The 18,027-nt window shown below is 40.0% G+C and overlaps 2 protein-coding genes across 3 annotated transcripts in view; both read right to left on the reverse strand.

Moving 5' to 3' along the window:
* EMILIN2 (elastin microfibril interfacer 2) overlaps positions 1 to 4,066 on the reverse strand; it is a 33,963-nt gene extending 29,897 nt beyond the window's left edge. The window contains exon 1 of one of the 2 annotated variants that reach the window (XM_081950140.1): positions 3,613 to 4,066. In XM_081950140.1, coding sequence (XP_081806266.1) covers positions 3,613 to 3,728 — 116 coding nt within the window. In that variant the 5' untranslated portion in view covers positions 3,729 to 4,066. The remainder of the gene's footprint in view (positions 1 to 3,612) is intronic. The other variant, XM_081950139.1, reaches the window with a different exon arrangement.
* A 10,099-nt stretch (positions 4,067 to 14,165) lies between these two features.
* SMCHD1 (structural maintenance of chromosomes flexible hinge domain containing 1) overlaps positions 14,166 to 18,027 on the reverse strand; it is an 84,408-nt gene continuing 80,546 nt past the window's right edge. The window contains exons 46-48 of the mRNA XM_081951395.1: positions 17,601 to 17,759; positions 14,963 to 15,062; positions 14,166 to 14,489 (exon numbers count right to left, since the gene is read on the reverse strand). Of these exons, the coding sequence (XP_081807521.1) occupies positions 14,441 to 14,489; positions 14,963 to 15,062; positions 17,601 to 17,759 (308 nt within the window). The 3' untranslated portion in view covers positions 14,166 to 14,440. The remainder of the gene's footprint in view (positions 14,490 to 14,962; positions 15,063 to 17,600; positions 17,760 to 18,027) is intronic.

Raw genomic sequence — 18,027 nt, forward strand, 5'->3', positions numbered from 1 at the left:
TTATAATGAATACTATTAGAGCTCTTGGATTCTTGTTCCATGATTGTTTCCAGTCCAGACTGTAAAAAAGGAATAACAGAATAACAGAGTTGGTAGGGACCTTGGAGGTCTTCTAATCCAACTGACTGCTCAAGCAGGAAACTCTATACCCGTGATGGCGAACCTATGGCACGCGTGCCACAAGTGGCACGCGGAGCCATTTGTCAGGGCACGCGAGGCGCTGCCCTGTCAGCTGGCCAGCGCGTATGCGCGCGCTGGCCAGCTGAGTTCACCTTTTTAAAAGCTATTTTTCGCCTTGCCCAGGCTCCAGAGGCTTTATAGGAGCCTGGGGAGGGTGAAAATAGCCTCCCCCGCCCCCCGGAGACTTCAGGGATCGTCCCTGAAGCCTTCGGAGTGCTTAAAACCACCCTCCGAGCAAACCGGAAGTGACTTCCGGGTTGCTCGGAGGGTCGTTTTAAGCGTTCCGAAGGCTTCAGGGACCGTCCGAGGCTTCCCTGATGCCTTCGGAGCGCTTAAAACGACCCTCCGAGCAACCCGGAAGTCACTTCCGGTTTGCTCGGAGGGTGGTTTTAAGCACTCCGAAGGCTTCAGGGAAGCCTCTGGACAGTCCCTGAAGCTTCCGGAGGGCCTCCGGGGGGTCGGGGGAGGCTCTTTTCGCCCTCCCCAGGCTCCTATAAAGCCCCTGGAGCATGGGGAGGGCAAAAAAAACATGTAAAAATGGGGGGGGGTCACGCATTGCATTATGGGTGCGGCACGCCCACACTCGACTCCCCTGCGCTCCCCCCACTTGTGGCACGTGAGCCAAAAAAGGTTCGCCATCACTGCTCTATACCATTTCAGACAAATCGTTGTCCAATCTCTTCTTAAAAACCTCCAGTGTTGGAGCACCCACAACTTCTGGACACAAGTTGTTCCACTGATTAACTGTTCTATTAGAAATTTCTCCTTAGTTCTAGGTTGATCCTCTCCTTGATTAGTTTCCAACCATTGCTTCTTGTCCTGCCTTCAGGTGTTTTGGAGAGTAGCCTGACTCCCTCTTCTTTTTTGACAGCCTCTCAAATATTGTATCACGCCTAGTTCTTCTTTTCATTAAACTACTCTTACCCAATCCCTGCAACTGTTGTTTTATCATCCAGTCCCCTCATTTTTGTTGCTCTTCTCTGCACTCTTTCTAGAGTGTCAACATCTTTTTTTCTATTGTGGTGACCAAACTGGCTGCAATATTCCAAGTGTGATAAATATTTCATCAAGAGTGCTCATCCTGGTTTGGAATGTAAGTTTAGTGCTGTTTGGGAATAGCACTAAAGCCATGTTCAAAAGAACTCAAGTATGACTGGTATCAGTTGATGATTGGGCTCTCTTTGATTAACCAATGAAAAAAATGCCACCTCTGGATGGCAAGATGGGTGGCATATAACTTTAATAAATAAAGACAAGACAAGTTTTGACAAACAGCTAGACATATAGTCTAACCATCTGTCAACATGTGTTTCCACCACAGCCCAATTCTACAATAAAGATAAAGTTTTAAGTTTTTTCTACGGAAAAAACTTAAATTTTTTTCCACTAGAATATTCTACAATATTCTAGTGAATATTGGTGAACAGAAAGAAAAACAAAGTTAATGGACCAATTTCTGTTCTTAATGTGTCCTGTACACCATAAAAAAAATTGCCACCCTTTGCTAGCATCATACCTTAGGGAGATAGGGATCATAAGTGAGTGCATCAGACTTAATGTTGGTAGTTTTCTGCCAATTCAAAGATGAATGGACAGCACTGCAGTCTGAGCATGGGGAACATTCCTCAGCCACTGCTAAGGGCAAGCGACCTCTCATGTTCCAGACCATCACCCACTCCATATGTGTTTATCAGAAAACAACTATGATATTGTCAGGGGAAATTTCACCCTGAGCTAATGAGGTCTAGACCGACGGCTTTCCAAACAGCATATCTTCGGAAAAAGCGAAAATAACACCCAATAACATGTTCTAATTAAAACAAGCTTTAATATAAAAATAAGAAAAATAAACAAATCTATCTAATTGTTACATTTTGGCAAGAGCAATTATCGTCCACCTTCTTGGCAGAGGAACAGAAGATCAAAAGTAAAGAAGTCTCTGGAATGTGTGATGTATTATGAAACGTGTTAAGAAGCATGCACAGTAAATCATTGCTGATAAGGGCCTATGACCTGCACAGTAACTCTTCAGCTCGGCTAGCAAACAATTAACGCAGTGACAGATATTAAGTGCCCCATCAGCATTGCAATGCTGTCTTGCAGCTGAGGAATGGACCAAAGGCATAAATAGTTAAGACCAGCCTGGTAGTATTCATAGGCTATAGAAACAGCAGAGAATATTCTTTTGCTGTCAGAAATAATAATCTCCAACTATAAAGAAGCACAACCTGGACTTAGATATCCCGTAGAGAATTAATAACTACCAGATTGTGTGCTCAAGGGTGAATACACTGCATTCATTGCAATTGGTTCAAGTCCTGTTCCTTTTTTGTTAGTCACTAGGGCTAAACTCATTTATCCAAAAAGTTTTTACCTGCCATATATTGGTATAAAACTCTTATCGGGATTAAATTGTACATAAATTCATTGGACTAACTGTCAGCTGTCAATCAATATCCCTAACCTTAAATCATTTGTCAGAGGAGGTTGGGGGGGAGTACAACCCTATCAAAATAAGCAAATTCCAGACTGGCACTGGAGTTGACTGGCAGGCAAACTGTTTTGTTCTGGCTAAAAAAGAACAAGAGCTCTAAATTCATTCAAAGGCAGGATGCCCTACCAACATTCAAAAGGAAGAAATGAATCACAAAATAGACTAGAAGGAACCCGCCAATTCAAGTCGCCCACGTTTCTATTCAGTTGGCGCTGGGAGACTCCTGGAAGGAAAAATCCGGCACCCGTGAACTCTACCTAAGTTCTTTCAGAAGGTGGCAACTCCAGCAAGCCCGGCTTCCCAGCCCTGAAGGTGTAAACCAGGGGTGTCCAAACTTGGGAACTTTAAGACTTGTGGACTTCAACTCCCAGAATTCTCCAGCCAGCCATGCTGGCTGGGGAATTCTGGGAGTTGAAGTCCACAAGTCTTAAAGTTCCCAAGTTTGGACATCCCTGGTGTAAACCGACCCAACGGATCAGGGAAGAGCTTCCCAAGGCTCGCCAGTCCTACCCATGTCCCCTTTTGCCACCAGGCCACCATTTGCTCCAACTGGCCAGTTTGAGAATCGGAGTTTGAGTATTTCAAACCTTCGCCTCTTCCCAGCTGTCAACACCAGGAGAAAGAGAGCCGGGATCCGGCGCCTATCCAAGAGACGCGGACTCCACCCAGGCGATTTGGGGTTTTTAAATTATTCACACGGCAACATTAACAAATGGCAGAAATATATATATAGTATAATCTTTATTGTCATTGTACTTAAATACAACGAAATTGGTACATGCACACACGCAAACACACACACAAACACACACCACGAAACTCTCTGTACGGCGCTCTGAGAGAGACCTGAAATGCTCGAATAACACCCCCCCCCCCGCCCGGAGAAAGGAAGGTGGATGTGGGGAGAAGCTGGGTCGCGCGGGTGGACAGAGTCTTACTTGTTTCTGGCGCCCGAACGACCCGGACCCGAGTAGGGGGAGACCAGGCTGAGGCAGCCCCCGAGAGACAGGACCAGCGCCACCACGCAGCCGAAGGGCTTCGCCAGCAGCTCCATTTCCGCCCGAAGTGGCGCGCCACCAGCTCACTTGACTCGCGTGGGAAGCGGCGAGGCGTGAAGGCGAAGAGCCGCTGTGACGGGATTCGACCGCCTGCTGGCTACTCTACTCGTTGCTTCGCCGCTTCTTACACGCCTTTTCTCTTCTCCCGCCAATTTTTTTATTTTTTTTGCTTCCCTTCGGGTTGCCTTCGCCTTCGTTCTCCCGCTGAGTTTTTCCACCGGCGCAAGAAATCCCACCGACTCTCCCTCCGGCTCGCTCGCTTCTTTCCTTCTTCTTCTTCCAAAGTTTCCGCCCTCCGGTTCGCGCATCCTACCCGAAGGGTGGCCAGCCTCCCTCTCCTCCTCCCCCTCTCCTCCTCCCCTCCTCCTCCTCTCCCCCGCTTTTCTTCTCTGACCAAGCAGCGTGCAACCCTTTCTCATTCTTGCTAAGGAGCAAGGCACAAATTGCTCTCGGCATTCCTCGCGGAGAGCGTGCGGAGAGTTGAGAAGAAACAGCGTGTGGTGGCCGTGAGAAACTAAGTGGTAATGAAGGGCTTGAGACTGGTATTCCTGTCTCTGCGAGCACTCATGCAAGCGCCTCGGGTGCCTTCGCCTTCATCCCCTCGCTCACGGAGCCTTTATCCGGAGGCCTCTTTAATCTCCCTCTCTCTCTCTCTGCTGGGCAAGGCTTCGCGAGTTTCCGACCAGAAGGAGTTTTAGCTTCCAAACCGTCCCCTCCCTGGCCCTTTTCTTTCCATTCAACTGGGGACTGGTTGAACCTTTTTCTTTTCCAAGAATGCTCTTACACAACGCAGCAAGCACGTCCAAAACAAGCGCTCGGTATTGTTAGGCACTTTAGTAAGCAACTAGACAACCCCTGCCTCCTTGGGACATGGTTTCGTTGGACATATGCTGTAAGAAAGGCACTTCCAGAAACCTGGCCTCAAACATTGTTGCCCTGTGATGCCCTGTTTTCCCCATTTAAAGGTCACGACAATAACAGTTTTGGTAGTAAATAGGCAGGCCAAGAAAGTTCTTTATCCTTTAAAGGCATGCATGCACTGCACAATTTATTTTACTGTCATACCTTGAAGATACATCATGGTTCATTTTTGAGTAGGACACATTTTTTTTTAAAAAAAGTCTAATTATAGTAATCTGCAAACTTTTGAAGTCACAAGACCTCTCACTTGAAGAAATCTCATTAATCATCTCCTTTTACAACAAATACAAAGTTACTGAACAAAAGCAAGCAAACTTGTTTAGCTGAAAAAGCTTACAACTATATGCTTATTGACAACAATTTTCAATAGCAATAGCACTTAGATTGATATACCGCTTCATAGTGCTTTACAGCCCTCTCTACGTGGCTTACAAGAGTCAGCATATTGACCCCAACAATATGGGATCCTTATTTTATCGACCTTGGAAGGATGAAGGATAGGTCAACCTTGATCTGGTGAGAATTGAACTCCTGGTGGTTGGCAAAATTAGCCTGCAATACTGCGTTCTAACCTATTGTGCCACCACAGCTGTTCAAAACTTGAAATAAATCATAACTTCAAGTATAACAAAACAATGTCCTTGGTGGCATGAAAATTACACTTTCAGATGCAGAAGATGTTTTGAGCATAAATTAGGACACATTTGTAAATTGTGAGGAAATATTTGTTCCGTGAATAGCAATTAGAGGTAGGCTCCATCTCAAGAGTTACTTGTTTATATTAGTAATTTAAAAGCTAGTTTTTTTATCCACCTTGAAGGTAGAACTTGAGAGTTCTACCAAATCATTTGAAAGGCATGTGTATGCCTTTAACTGAGCTAGAAGTTTTGATGAGGAAAATAGTGGCAGCACAGTCTATAACAAATTGCAGAATGTGCATGTGTTTTTGTTTTGAAATGAAAAAAAAAGCACAAATGTGTGAATTCTGGTAAATTGAATGGCATGTATATAATTAATAATACAATCCAGTACATTTTTCAATGGAGCTTACTTGATGGCAAGAATAGAACTGCATTATAGTATAAATATGTTTTTAAAATTATATATCTTTCATAAATATGAAAGAGGAGGAAAGGAATGAGGAGTTAATGCTGATGTTACTAGCTTGAATAAGCATTTTCCTAAAGTACTAATGTTTGTACATATCTAGACAGAGCATAAACATGCTAGCCAAATTTCATAAATCATAACCAATATAAATGTAATACTGTACTTCTATTGAAGTTACATTCTTGAATTCTTACTGACTTACTGACCAATCATTGAGTGACTGTTTGATGTTGTGGAAGGAGGGGGAGAGGGAGATATCATGGCTTAATCAGTTGTGTTACAGGAACCATTCTATTTTTAATTTATTGTAATTGTCTTCAAAAAGTCCTGCAATGTATATTACTTATATCAGCTCAAAGAAATCAAGAATGAAAGAAAAGAGGAGTTAACATATTTTTTTCTCATCTGGGTGACTCAGGCAGCCATTACAAAAAATAGCTACTGGCCAAGTAAGAATTTAGTTAAATTTCTCTTTTCTTTCTCTAGAACCTCTTGAACATTATTCGGTAAAGGTTTTTTTCAACTTCCCATTGCCCTGGGATTTCTCGGTGGGCTCTCATCCAAATACTAAATAGGTCCAAACCTTCCTTAACTTTTTTGAAATCAGCCAAATGCTTCCATGACAAAGTAATTGCCAAAATGATTTATTTAATGAAGCTCTATGTTCAGTACTGAATGATTAAACATCAATTGTGACTTGGTCAAAATAACAGGAAATACTGTCATGCCTGTATATAGAAAACATTTGCCTTGATTTACTATCCCATCAAGCACAATCTGTTTTGGGTTGTGGTGAAAATTACATCCAAATTCCAATCATTCTGGATAGGAAGCTTTATTGTATAATCAAAGAGAGAGAGAAAATTAATAGTGAAGTATCAGTTTCTTCCTTGTAGTGGAAGTAATGGAGCATTAAAACAATCAGTTGTTGTGTAAAGATTTTGTTCCCATTACTTAGGGGCATAAGAGAAACTAAACATCATTTTCTTTTTTTTGTAAAGAATTTTATTGTTTTTAAAACATTTATGGGGAAAAGGTAAAAAGGTATATAGAAAATTTTGGTAGCTCCCGTGCTAGTAGTAGAAATCTCTCCAAATCTCACAATTTTACAATTTTAAAAATAACATATAAAAGATAAGCATAAACAGAATTCTTACTTTATATCAACCATGTGTTCAATCATCTCTTTGTCACTTTCTAGTATATCAACAATTACAATAATATTTCAAATACATTTATTTTTGTGACCTGAGCCTTTTTGATATTGCTCCCTCCTCCCTGTCCCCAGGTGGAGCCATAGCCCCCCCCCCCCTTCCTCATGTCTTGTACATTGCTGCCTTTTTCCCCACCTCCGCTATCTTCGTCCTCTAGGAGAGAAAAATATTTTTTAATAAAGGCTTCAGCCTCATCCACTGTCTTAATTCTAATTCTGCTTCCTTCCCAGAAAATCAGCATTTCCTCTGGCAATAACCATCTAAACCAAATTCCTCTATTGTATAGTTTCTTTGATAAGGAAGAATACTTCTTCCTTCTTTCTCTTATTTTTTTAGGAATTTGCTTTAGAATAGTAATTTCTTTATCTTGATATTTTAAAGGTCCCTCCCTTTGGGCCCCTAGCACCTCGTCACTTGTGGTCCTCCTGAGAAATTTAACATGTACCTCTCTTGGAACATTATGGGTTCTAGCATATACTGAATTAATTCTATAAACCAGGTCCATATCCCACCACAACTGTTCTTTGTTTCTCTTAAGGTATTCTGCCAAAATTGTGCTCATAATATCTTTAAGATCTTCATTTTCTGTGTCTGGTAGGTTCTGGAACCTGAGAAAAAAAGACATTCTTTCAAATTCTATTTTGGCCATAAAGTTTTCCAGTTCTAAATTTCCCTTTTGGACCTCCTTAACCTCTTCCCCCATCCCAGCTGCCCCTCCTCCAGCACCACAATTCTTTGTCTATTTTCTGTTGTGTTATGTTGTACCCCTCTGAGTTCGTCTTTGAGATCTGCCACCTCCTTCCTCAGTTCGTTTTGACCTCTCATAATTTCCTGAAACATTTGGTTGACAGATAATTCTTTTGAACTCTCTCCAGCTGCTTCTTTTTGTAACAATGAAGTAATTTTCGGCTGCTGCATACTTGGACTGGAAGTTGCTGAAGAGGGAGCCGATAGTGACTTGCCCGTTGGTGGTTTCTTAGGTCCCATTGTCTAAGTTCAGAGATGGTAAATCTTTTGCAAAGAAAATGGTGTCAGTGGAGCACGCAGCCAGTCCGGTCCAAGGTGGCAGGCAAATCAGAAAGTAAAAAGTTAATTCTCCTTCACTGTTCCAAGACACGGAGGTACACCAGAAAGAAAAAAGTCAAATAATCAAAATCCAGAAAGTCCACGTAACAGAAGAGGTCCAGAGCACCCTCGGGGGAGGTATTAAAAGATACCAGAGATTATCATTTTCCCCCACAAAGGTGGTTTCAAAAGGCAGACTTCATTTATAAGTACAAAAACGAGAACGGAAGGGAGCCATCTTGACTCCTCCTTTTCACAGGGAGAAGAGCAAAGGTTTCGATTTTTAAAAACAGCTCAGCAAGCACCTCTTGCAACTGCGATTTCAGTCTTTCTCACATAGTTAATTCAAGTGGCAAGTCAGCCTTTGTTCTCTCTCCATTCCGATGTAGAGAGAGATAGTTTAAATGCCACATTGTCCAAGGGGGGGGGGTGTTAGAGAAAAAAAACACCCCCTCTAATCTTCGGTTTTAAATAGATTGAACAGGAACTTACAATAGTCTGCTGCTTATCCGTCACCGATAATTGAGGGGATTAGGAAGGATCCTCCACCACCAACATTTAAACCACACTTCCTTTGATTGACTTGTTCCTCCCGGAGCCCATTCGGCGAAGGAGCAAGCATGCCCCCCTTCTGCTCCCCAGCTCTTGGGGCAAAGCTGGAAGACCCCCCACCAGCTGCCGCCAAGTCTGGGGGGTTCCAACAAGCCGTCCTATGGCAGGGGACCCCTCCAAGGCCCCCTGTGCTCCTGAACGGAGCCCACCGAGAAGACAAGCGGCAGACGAAACGTCCGTCGCCTACAGGGACCGGAAGTGATCTCCAACATCATTTTCTAAAATGTACCTATAGGTAGCCCTCAACTTATGAGTGGTTGCTTTTTCCTTGAAGTTGTCCCAATATGTAGTATAAATAATATACTTAATATTGAACCAACAAGGGTCCTTAGAAATATAAATTTTAAAAGCTACTATCATGCAATTTGAGTGGAAATTTAAATTCACCAAATAATAAAATGCAGATGATATTGTTAGTATTTAAATTTGTAAAACAGAGAAATAAAGAAAAACAAACATACTGGTGGTCCTTGTTTACAAACTGCCTTGTACAGTGACCATTACGATGGTGATGAAAAAGTAAGCTTTATGACCTTTGCTAGTCTGTAAAGCAAACAAAAGCTGAACTTCAGGTAGTCCTCAGTTAGTGACCATTTGTTCAGCCATTGTTCAACGTTACAATGGTAATGAAGGAGTGATGGTTATCACCAGTCCTCAAGATCTGGCCATACCAGCTCCCTTGCAGTCACATGATCACCATCTGGGCACTTGGGAATTGGATCACACGATTGCAGCATCCTGCAATCACATGATCACAATTTTGTTTTATCCTGCCATTTTTTAATATAAATAACTCAGCATGATGAATGCACACAATTTTACTTCCTCCTCCTGTTTTCCCCTCAACAACAATCCTGTGAGAAGCAGTAGTAATAGCAAATACCAGACTTTTAATTTTAAATAGGGTACATATTGATAAATATAACCTCTTTGGGGGGGTCCTCCATAATTTTTAAAAATGAGAAGTGGTTTTGAAAGAAAAAGTTTAAAACGCACCTGAAGGCAGGACAAGAAGCAATGGATGGAAATTAGAACTAAGGAGAAATTTCCTGACAGTTAGAACAATTAATCAGTGGAATGACTTGCCTCCAGAAATTGTGAATGCTCCAACACTGGAGCTTTTTAAGAAGAGACTGGATAACCCTTTGTCCAAAATGGTTTAGTTTCCTGCTTAAGCAGGTATTGGACTAGAAGATCTCCTAGGTCCCTTCCAACTTTGTTATTCTGTTAAACACTTTAATAGAGCACTCTTCATAACTTTGTTAAGTTGCAGAATAGATTGCAAGTGTACTTCCCAGAATACTAAACCAATATGTAACTAGTTGCAGCAGAATTACTGGTGTGTAGGAAATGGTTCTCTTGATTTTTTGGTTATATTAGCTACAGCCTCCATTTTCTATAAAATAATAATAAAAAAATAAGATGGTTGCGTTGCATCTTGCCACTTTGTCATAACGTTAAAACATTGTTTTAAACTTTTATGAAACCTATTATTTGCTTGTGCAATTTTTAAGCCATTGCCTGTTACTTACAAATCAGAATGATTGGATTGACACAATGTGCTAAGCAAACGAATAATATTATTACTTAATGTGATGTATTTACCCAAACATTCTAAGTTTCCAAAGTTTATCACACTTTAAAGATGCAATTGTTTCATGATAAGTGGGGATACCTGTACAATGATTGATGAAACCATTTCATATATTAAGCCTATGTATTTATGTAGCTGCAAAATTTCTATCTGCATTGTAAAGGAAAATGCCTCCATTGGCAGTAGCAAGGCTAAAATAATTAGGTCTTGTTGAGTAGAAGGCTGAAGTGTGGATTGCAGCCTTAAATGGCAAACTCTCTTTGGAAGACAATTATATGGACTTCATTACTCAACACATTGAAATGTACGAGTGTTCATAATTCTTTAGGTTTTTCCTTTTGAGAAATGTCCCTCTAAATTCACATTTAACGTGCCTGTCTAAAAAAATTAAATACATTTCATGAGGAATAATTACAATGCAATATTATAGATAGAAAACTAATATGTATAAATAGTTCCCTCTTAAAGAGTTTTCCAGTAAAATTGGTCCTTTCCTGTAATCTCTGATTTGGCAGTAGAAATGATTTAACCTATAACCGTGATAGCGAACCTATGGCAGGCGTGCCACAGGTGGCACACGGAGCCCTCTCTGTGGACACGTGAGCCGTCGCCCCAGCTCAGCTCCACCGTGCATGTGCAGGTGCCTCCTGCCAGCCAGGTGATTTTCAGGTCCCTGCCGCACATACAGATGATGTGTATGTGGGGGTCGGGGGTCGCATGTGCATGCACGGGAGGCAGGGGGAGCACGGGGGTACGGCCCATTTTTGGTGCCCGAAGGCTTCAGGGAGGCATGCTAAGCCCAAAACGGCTGCAGAGGAGGGTCACACACACAGACAAGGGGGCAAGGAAGTGCAGGGGTTACGTGTGCATCCACGTGGGTGCATTGAGTGTGGGCATGCATACAAGGTCATCACGTGAGGACAAAATGTTAGTCATCACTGACCTATAATCTTTCCTTGATTCTAGCATACTTAATGGATCATAGTTCACAAGCCTAAAAATTAAGATCCCTTGAATTCAAGACACGATTACAGATAGATGGCCTTAGTAGGATAAAAATTATTTCAAAGTCAAGACTCATACCATGCTTTCTGCGTGCGCACTCATATATTCTGCCATTTTAAATGCATAATGCTAGGCCACAAACTGTAAAACTATAAAATATTTTATTGCAGAATGCAGCCAGGTGAATGATATAAATTCATTCTTCCTTTAAATTAAACCAGAATCCTTCCTTGGTGTAAAAATAATAATCTTAAACTGCTGCCTTAATGAGAGGGATGGCATATAAGAGATAACAAGCATGATCCAAAGGTAGTCTTCATAGAGTAAACAAACAGACCACAAAAAGTATGTAATTAAGCAGGGGTTTTTTTGTTTAATACTGCAATTTCAGCCTTTAAATAAAAGAGCTGCAACTTTTAAGAGCAGTTTCCTTTTTTGGTAACAGATGGTAAAAAGATAACTTCTTCACATAAGATTCTGTGATGAGAATGCTTCACAACCAGATTTTGTGAACTGTTTTATTATTTAGTAGTATGTATGTATGTATGTATGTATAGGTATATGTATCTTTAGGGTGTTTTTAAAATTATAATCATTCTGATTATATAAAATAGCAACATTTTATGAAACAAATGAACATTTATTTCAATTATCTATGGACTCAAAGATTCATAGAGTTGGAAGGGATAATTTAGACATCTTCCTGCTTAGTGTAGGAATGCAAATTTAAGTTTCCAGTAGTCAGTCTCTAGTACAGGGGTGTCAAACTCAAGGCCTGGGGGTGGGACCTAGCCCGTGAGGTACTTAGATATGGCTTGTGGGGCCACCCTAGAAACAGCGAAGGACCGACCAGAGGTGCTTCTGCCAACTAAAATAGGCCCCTGAGCTCCTTTTTCGGCTGCCACAGTCTCCTGCAACCCGCTGCCAGTGAAAATGGAGTTTGGAATGGGCCGCACACGAGCTCCATTTTCACTGGCAGAGGGTTGCAGGAGGCTGTGGCAGCTAAATGAGGCGCTCAGGAGCCCGTTTTCGCTGTCAGAGCACTTGGGCCACCACAGGCACTCCCAACAGGAGTGACGTCAATCTGGCCATATCCATCCCCCCCCGAGGTCAAACACAAACTCTGATGCAGCCCTCAATGAAATAGAGTTTGACACCCCTGCTCTAGTAGGTGTGTGTGAAGCAATATAGATTTGGTTTGATAGAGCAATTCGGAACATGGAGATAACTTTATTTCATTGAAGTAGAATCACTAAAATTGCTTTGCCAAAGCAATCTTGGTGACTTCAGACCACATCCTTTATGTCTTCTCCCATACTGTTGGCTTTCTCCTGAAAGAAAGTGCCCAGTCTGTGCTTGTTCATAGGTGTAAATTTCTGTAGACAGCCTCAGAGTTATTTTCATCAATCATTAAATCAGAATGGATTGGAAAGATCAATCTAACATAATTTAGATTTCTGTAACAAAGGCACATCTAAAACAGAATACCTTTGCTGATTTCCAGGACTTTTGTCAATGCATTTTTCCTAATTTAATACGAAAAAACACTTAATAGTATGACCCAATGTAGCACTGAATCTAGTCGTTTTACCTCAATTCTATACCACTTTACAATGGTACACCATTGTATCACTGAAAATCAATGTACTTCTCAGAATCACTAAGTGGAGTTGTAATTTCCCACTATTAAGTTCTTTAATTTAGGATAATGTTAGTATTTGAAAATTATACCTCTTGAGAAGTCAAACCAGTAATCTTTTTCATAATATAATTGCAATGCAAGAGAAATCAGGGATGAAAAAATATTATTAAATTTGACCTTTCCAAGTTAAGACATTTGACAAATTACCTTTCAGCAGTAAAAGCTCAGAAACACTGGCAGAATTTTCTTGTACAGTGAATCTGAAAGATGGAGGTGCATGCGAGGTGCTGACTGAAGTGCACTTTATGGGCTTCCCAATTGGCAGATTGTACAGATCCTTGTCAACTCATTAAGATACTGGGTAACTAGTGGAAGGGCACTTCTGGGGGCATGTAAGAAGAAGCTGTGTGGAAGTTTTTTCATGATCTTTGTTCTCTGCTCACATAATTTATTTTTTTAACTCAATTTTGTGTTCATAGTTTCAGAAGAGTACCCTCAAAAAAAGGGAAATAGGAAAAGATATTCCCCAATCTGTATGGTTCTAAGTGGCTCCCTACAAACAGGACAGCTCTTACTGCACTAACTTCAGGAGACCAATAAGAAACGTCTGAATTCTGTGTTTACCCTTGATAGGAACCACAATCAGAAATAAATAAAATTAAACAGTAATTTAAAGAAAATGCTACAATTTGTGAATGGTTTAATGAAAGACTAGACCAATAGCATTAGATAACTTGCAAAATTAACTCCAAACTTTACTGTCTGCTTTGCCTCTGCAAGCTGAGTTGTACCTCTGAATTGCTCCTGATCCCCAAGAAACAGTTTGGGAACCCCAGACTTAATGTATTCTGTATATTTTCCTTTCCTCTTGTCAGTATAACTGATGAAAATGTATTATAACCCTAAAAACATTGGAAATGCTTGAATTACATACTAAAAAGTTGTTTGTTATAACACTGAATGGCTGATGTTAGAGAAAATGAGGATGAACAAGCTTCAATAATTATTTCATTAAGTTACAAATATTCATTAACTGCAGCCTCTTACTGCTATTGTATTAAAATAATTGGTAAGGATGAAACATCAACTTCTCAATATTAATTGCACATACAATATTATTTTAACTATACTCTATAAACAGGAAAGTATTTAGATGCTTTGCATGGCAGGTTATTATTATATTCAGTAATATTAGTTTTTTATCATTCATGTTTATGAAGCATGTTTCAATTAAAATGATAATATGTTACACATTTATATACTAGGAAAAGGGATGTCATTCCAAACTTTATTGTCAAATTTGTAAACGTTCATTTGTAAAAAAAACCAGTTATATTTTCATAACTTGAAATATAATAATTGATACACAACAAAAATATGATGTTGTATTAAAAATAAGTCAACTCTTATTAAAAAGAACAATTCATTTATGAATAAAAAGTATCAATGAAAGTAACATTATTTTTATAAAATATATATATTTCAATATACAATCGCATTTTAACAAATGTAATTAATCTGTCTTCTTTTTTTTGGAATAATTCATTAGTTGCTGTTTCTTTTCTTCATAGGAGATGAATCCCATTTTTCTGAACTATGATAATATGAATAAATTAGTTTAAATATTACTAATAATTTAAATTTACAATATATATAATTAATTTTTATAATAGGAATATAATTTTTAAATCACAAATGCATATCATTTATGCAAACAATTATTAGGAACAAATATATCTATTTTAGGTTTAGTATGCAAATAATGCTGATCAAACTAAATATTTTGTAAATATTGAAAAAACAATAAAGTTATTATTTTTAACATGACTGCTCACTAAGTGGCCTTTTGAAATTATGGTGGACCCCCGCCCCCAAAGCTACTTATGACCCATTCCCAAGGTTCTGGCCCCTGCAGTCCCCCCCCTCAATTGTTTGCCCTTATGGCCAACTGCAGGGACAGTGCAGCTCCCCCTGCCTATCTTCCTCCCATCTCCCCCACTAGCTTCCCGCAGGTGCTGGGCCTGCTTTCCACCCCACCAGCCCCTACCCATGACCTGACAGACAAACCTGTGTGAACGTTTTAGTTCTCTTCCTATTCTGGAATGGCTTGGAGCCACGGACAAATCAAGTACTTCTGAAATGTTGCGTTGACTTGATGAGGTCATACCTATATAAATAAATCTTAATTTTAATTTTAGAATTTCTGATACCAGATGGCTGCAAGCATTCGAGGGAGGTGGGTGGTTCAAAAATATGAAAAAATAGTAAGTAAATAGTGTGTATAAAGTTCTGCATATTTCAAAAATAATTATTTACAACTCCACCTGAGTGTATATATTTATGTGAAATTGGCTTGGAAAATGCATGTCCTTATAATTAATCCATTACATTTATCTCTAAACCCTGTGCCCAATCGGACCCATTCAGCCTTCTCCCTTCCCATCTCTTGTATTGATTGAAATAATCATTCTGCTTTGTTTTTTTTTCCCAATAAAGAAAAGATATAAGGTGGGGATTGGGCACACCACTGGATCATCTACAGCAGTGTTTCTCAACCTTGTCAACTTGAAGATGTCTGGACTTCAGCTCCCAGAATTCCCCAGCCAGCTGGCTGGGGAATTCTGGGAGCTGAAGTCCAGACATCTTCAAGTTGACAAGGTTGAGAAACACTGATCTACAGGCATAACACTGTCAGGACATAATCACTTAAAAACTGTTTTCAAACTGTTCCCTCCAAGAATAAATAGCATTGTGAACTGTATAAATTGAGACAAGGCTTTGGCCCAGGCCCAGGCTCAGGGCACTGTCTTCCAGACTGTATGAGGAAGAGAACTTAATTTAACCCTCTAAATACCAATCTGCCCTGTGAACTCCCATTTCCGGTAGGCCCGAGTCCCATATTCCATGCTTCCCTATCTTGCCTGGTAGAGTTTTTCTGGTACTGTTTCTGTTAATGTTTATGAGTAGCTTTGACTTTGCCAGTTTCAGAGACATAATGGGGGGGGAGGGGGGCTAGCGCATTTTCCTTTGTAACAATTTAATAGATATCTTCTATTACCCTTTTCTGCTTTTCATTTATTTCCAGGTTAACTGTACATATACAAATGACTATAACATTGTGACGATGACAGTTTGATATATTTGATTTCACCCAAATCCAAATACGCATTTTAAAGCAAATCTGTTGCATTGAAAATCCATTTTTTTTAAATACAAAACTATTTTATGGATTATATGGTGAAATAATTATCTTCTAATCCCACCAGTAACATTTTTCTAATACTGCCAAAAAAGAGGAACTATGGCTTTGATTCAAAGTTTTGTGGAACAAAAATATTAAACTAGGTGTTCCACTAAGTATATTTCTCATTATTCCCCTCAATCGCAAAACCTTTCCACACAGTTGGGGGAACTATCTGGAAAAAGTTAGAATATGACAGTGAGGGCTGATAAGTAGAATGATAAACTGGCAAAAATTGGGACTGGAATTTCCACTGCTAAGCGATGCAGTTATAAAATGTTGAGTGCACTGCAATCCTTGCAGTCCCAGTTGTTAGTCAAATTCCATGGCCTTTTGGTGAACATCTTCCTGCTGGTTTCCCATAACCAAAGTTAATGGAAAGGTGGCAGGCAGTTATAAATCCCAAGCTGGCGGAGGGGTAAGTGGCTTCAATCAGGGGTGCACAGGGATGGAGGGGAGGATGGGAGAGGGCTTACAACAGTGTGAGGAAAGACTTAGAAGAACGCAAGTGAGTGTGCAAGAAGTGCAGCACAGGTTTGAGAGACTGCGAGGGAATATGTAAGAGGTGTGACTCGGGGAAGGTGCGAGAAAGTGTGCAAGAAGTGTGATACAGGATGGGGACAGCATGAGAGTGTTTGGCATAAGCACATAGGGGCTGGGAAGGATGCATGAGTTGGGAAGACTTAGACCAGCAGCTTACACATTTCCATGTCAGCTTCCCAATGGACTTTCTGGGAAAGCCAGCAGAGAAGGTTGCAAATGATTGTGATATGCTACAATTAGTTATAAGTGCAAACCGGTTTCCAAGAACCTAAATCATAATCATGTGACCACGGACAGCCAGAACTCAAAGGATCAGTTGTTCAACACCATTGTAACTTTTGAATAGTTGTTGAATGAATTGGTTGTAGGTTGAGAACTACCTGCAATGCTGCCTTTCTAGAAGGACAGGTAGTCCTCAACTTACAACCACAATTGAACCCAAAATTTCCATTGCTAAACGAAACAGTTGTTAAGTGAGTTTTGCTCCATTTTATGACACTTGCTACAGTTAATTGAACCACTGCAGTTGTTAAATTAATAACATGGTTGTTATTGAATCTAGCTTTCCCATTAACTTTGCTTGTCAGAAGGTCACAAAAGATGATCATGTGACCCTGGGACACTACATCTGTCATAAATACATGCCAACTGCCAAGCACCCGAATTCTGACCATGGGAAATGCTGCAATGGTTGTGTGAAAAACTATCATAAATCACTTTTTTTAGAGCTGTTGTAAATTTGAATGGTCACCAAACAAATGGTTTGAGGGGTATCTGTATAGAAGGTCCTGTTTGAGTCATTAAAACTTGGGGCCTAATTATATATGACTTCTTTATTTATGTTTATAAATTTATATTCTATTATATTGGTGAGCCAAAATGTCTTTTAGTAATATATATGCAGTGTCAATACATCCATACCTAATTTTTGGTCTACTAATGCAAGTTTGCGTTCCAGTTCAGCAAGCTCTTCTTTCTTACGTTGCATTTCTACAGTATTATAGGATTGTTGTTGTTCTTCAAGGTCAGCGTTTACTTTATTAACTTGGAGAAGTGCTGCATGGTACCGCTGAAGCAGATCTAATATATAAAGAAAAAAGGTTTATTTGTTAATAAAATACAACACTATAATCTGTCATAGTAATTAGCAGAAACAATGAAGTCACTATTTATTGTAATTGAATAAAAATATTGAAGAATGCTCGATGAATAATTTTGTTTGATATATACTGTGTTACCCCGAAAATAGGACATGTCCTGTTAATAAGCCCACTCAGCTTTTCAGGGCATATGCTAAAATAAGCCCCCCGCCCAAGCTACTTATACGCCAGTCCCCTCAATTTCCACT

Source organism: Natrix helvetica, assembly GCF_964273705.1.
Source record: "Natrix helvetica genome assembly, chromosome: 4".
Taxonomy (NCBI): Eukaryota; Metazoa; Chordata; class Lepidosauria; order Squamata; family Natricidae; genus Natrix; species Natrix helvetica.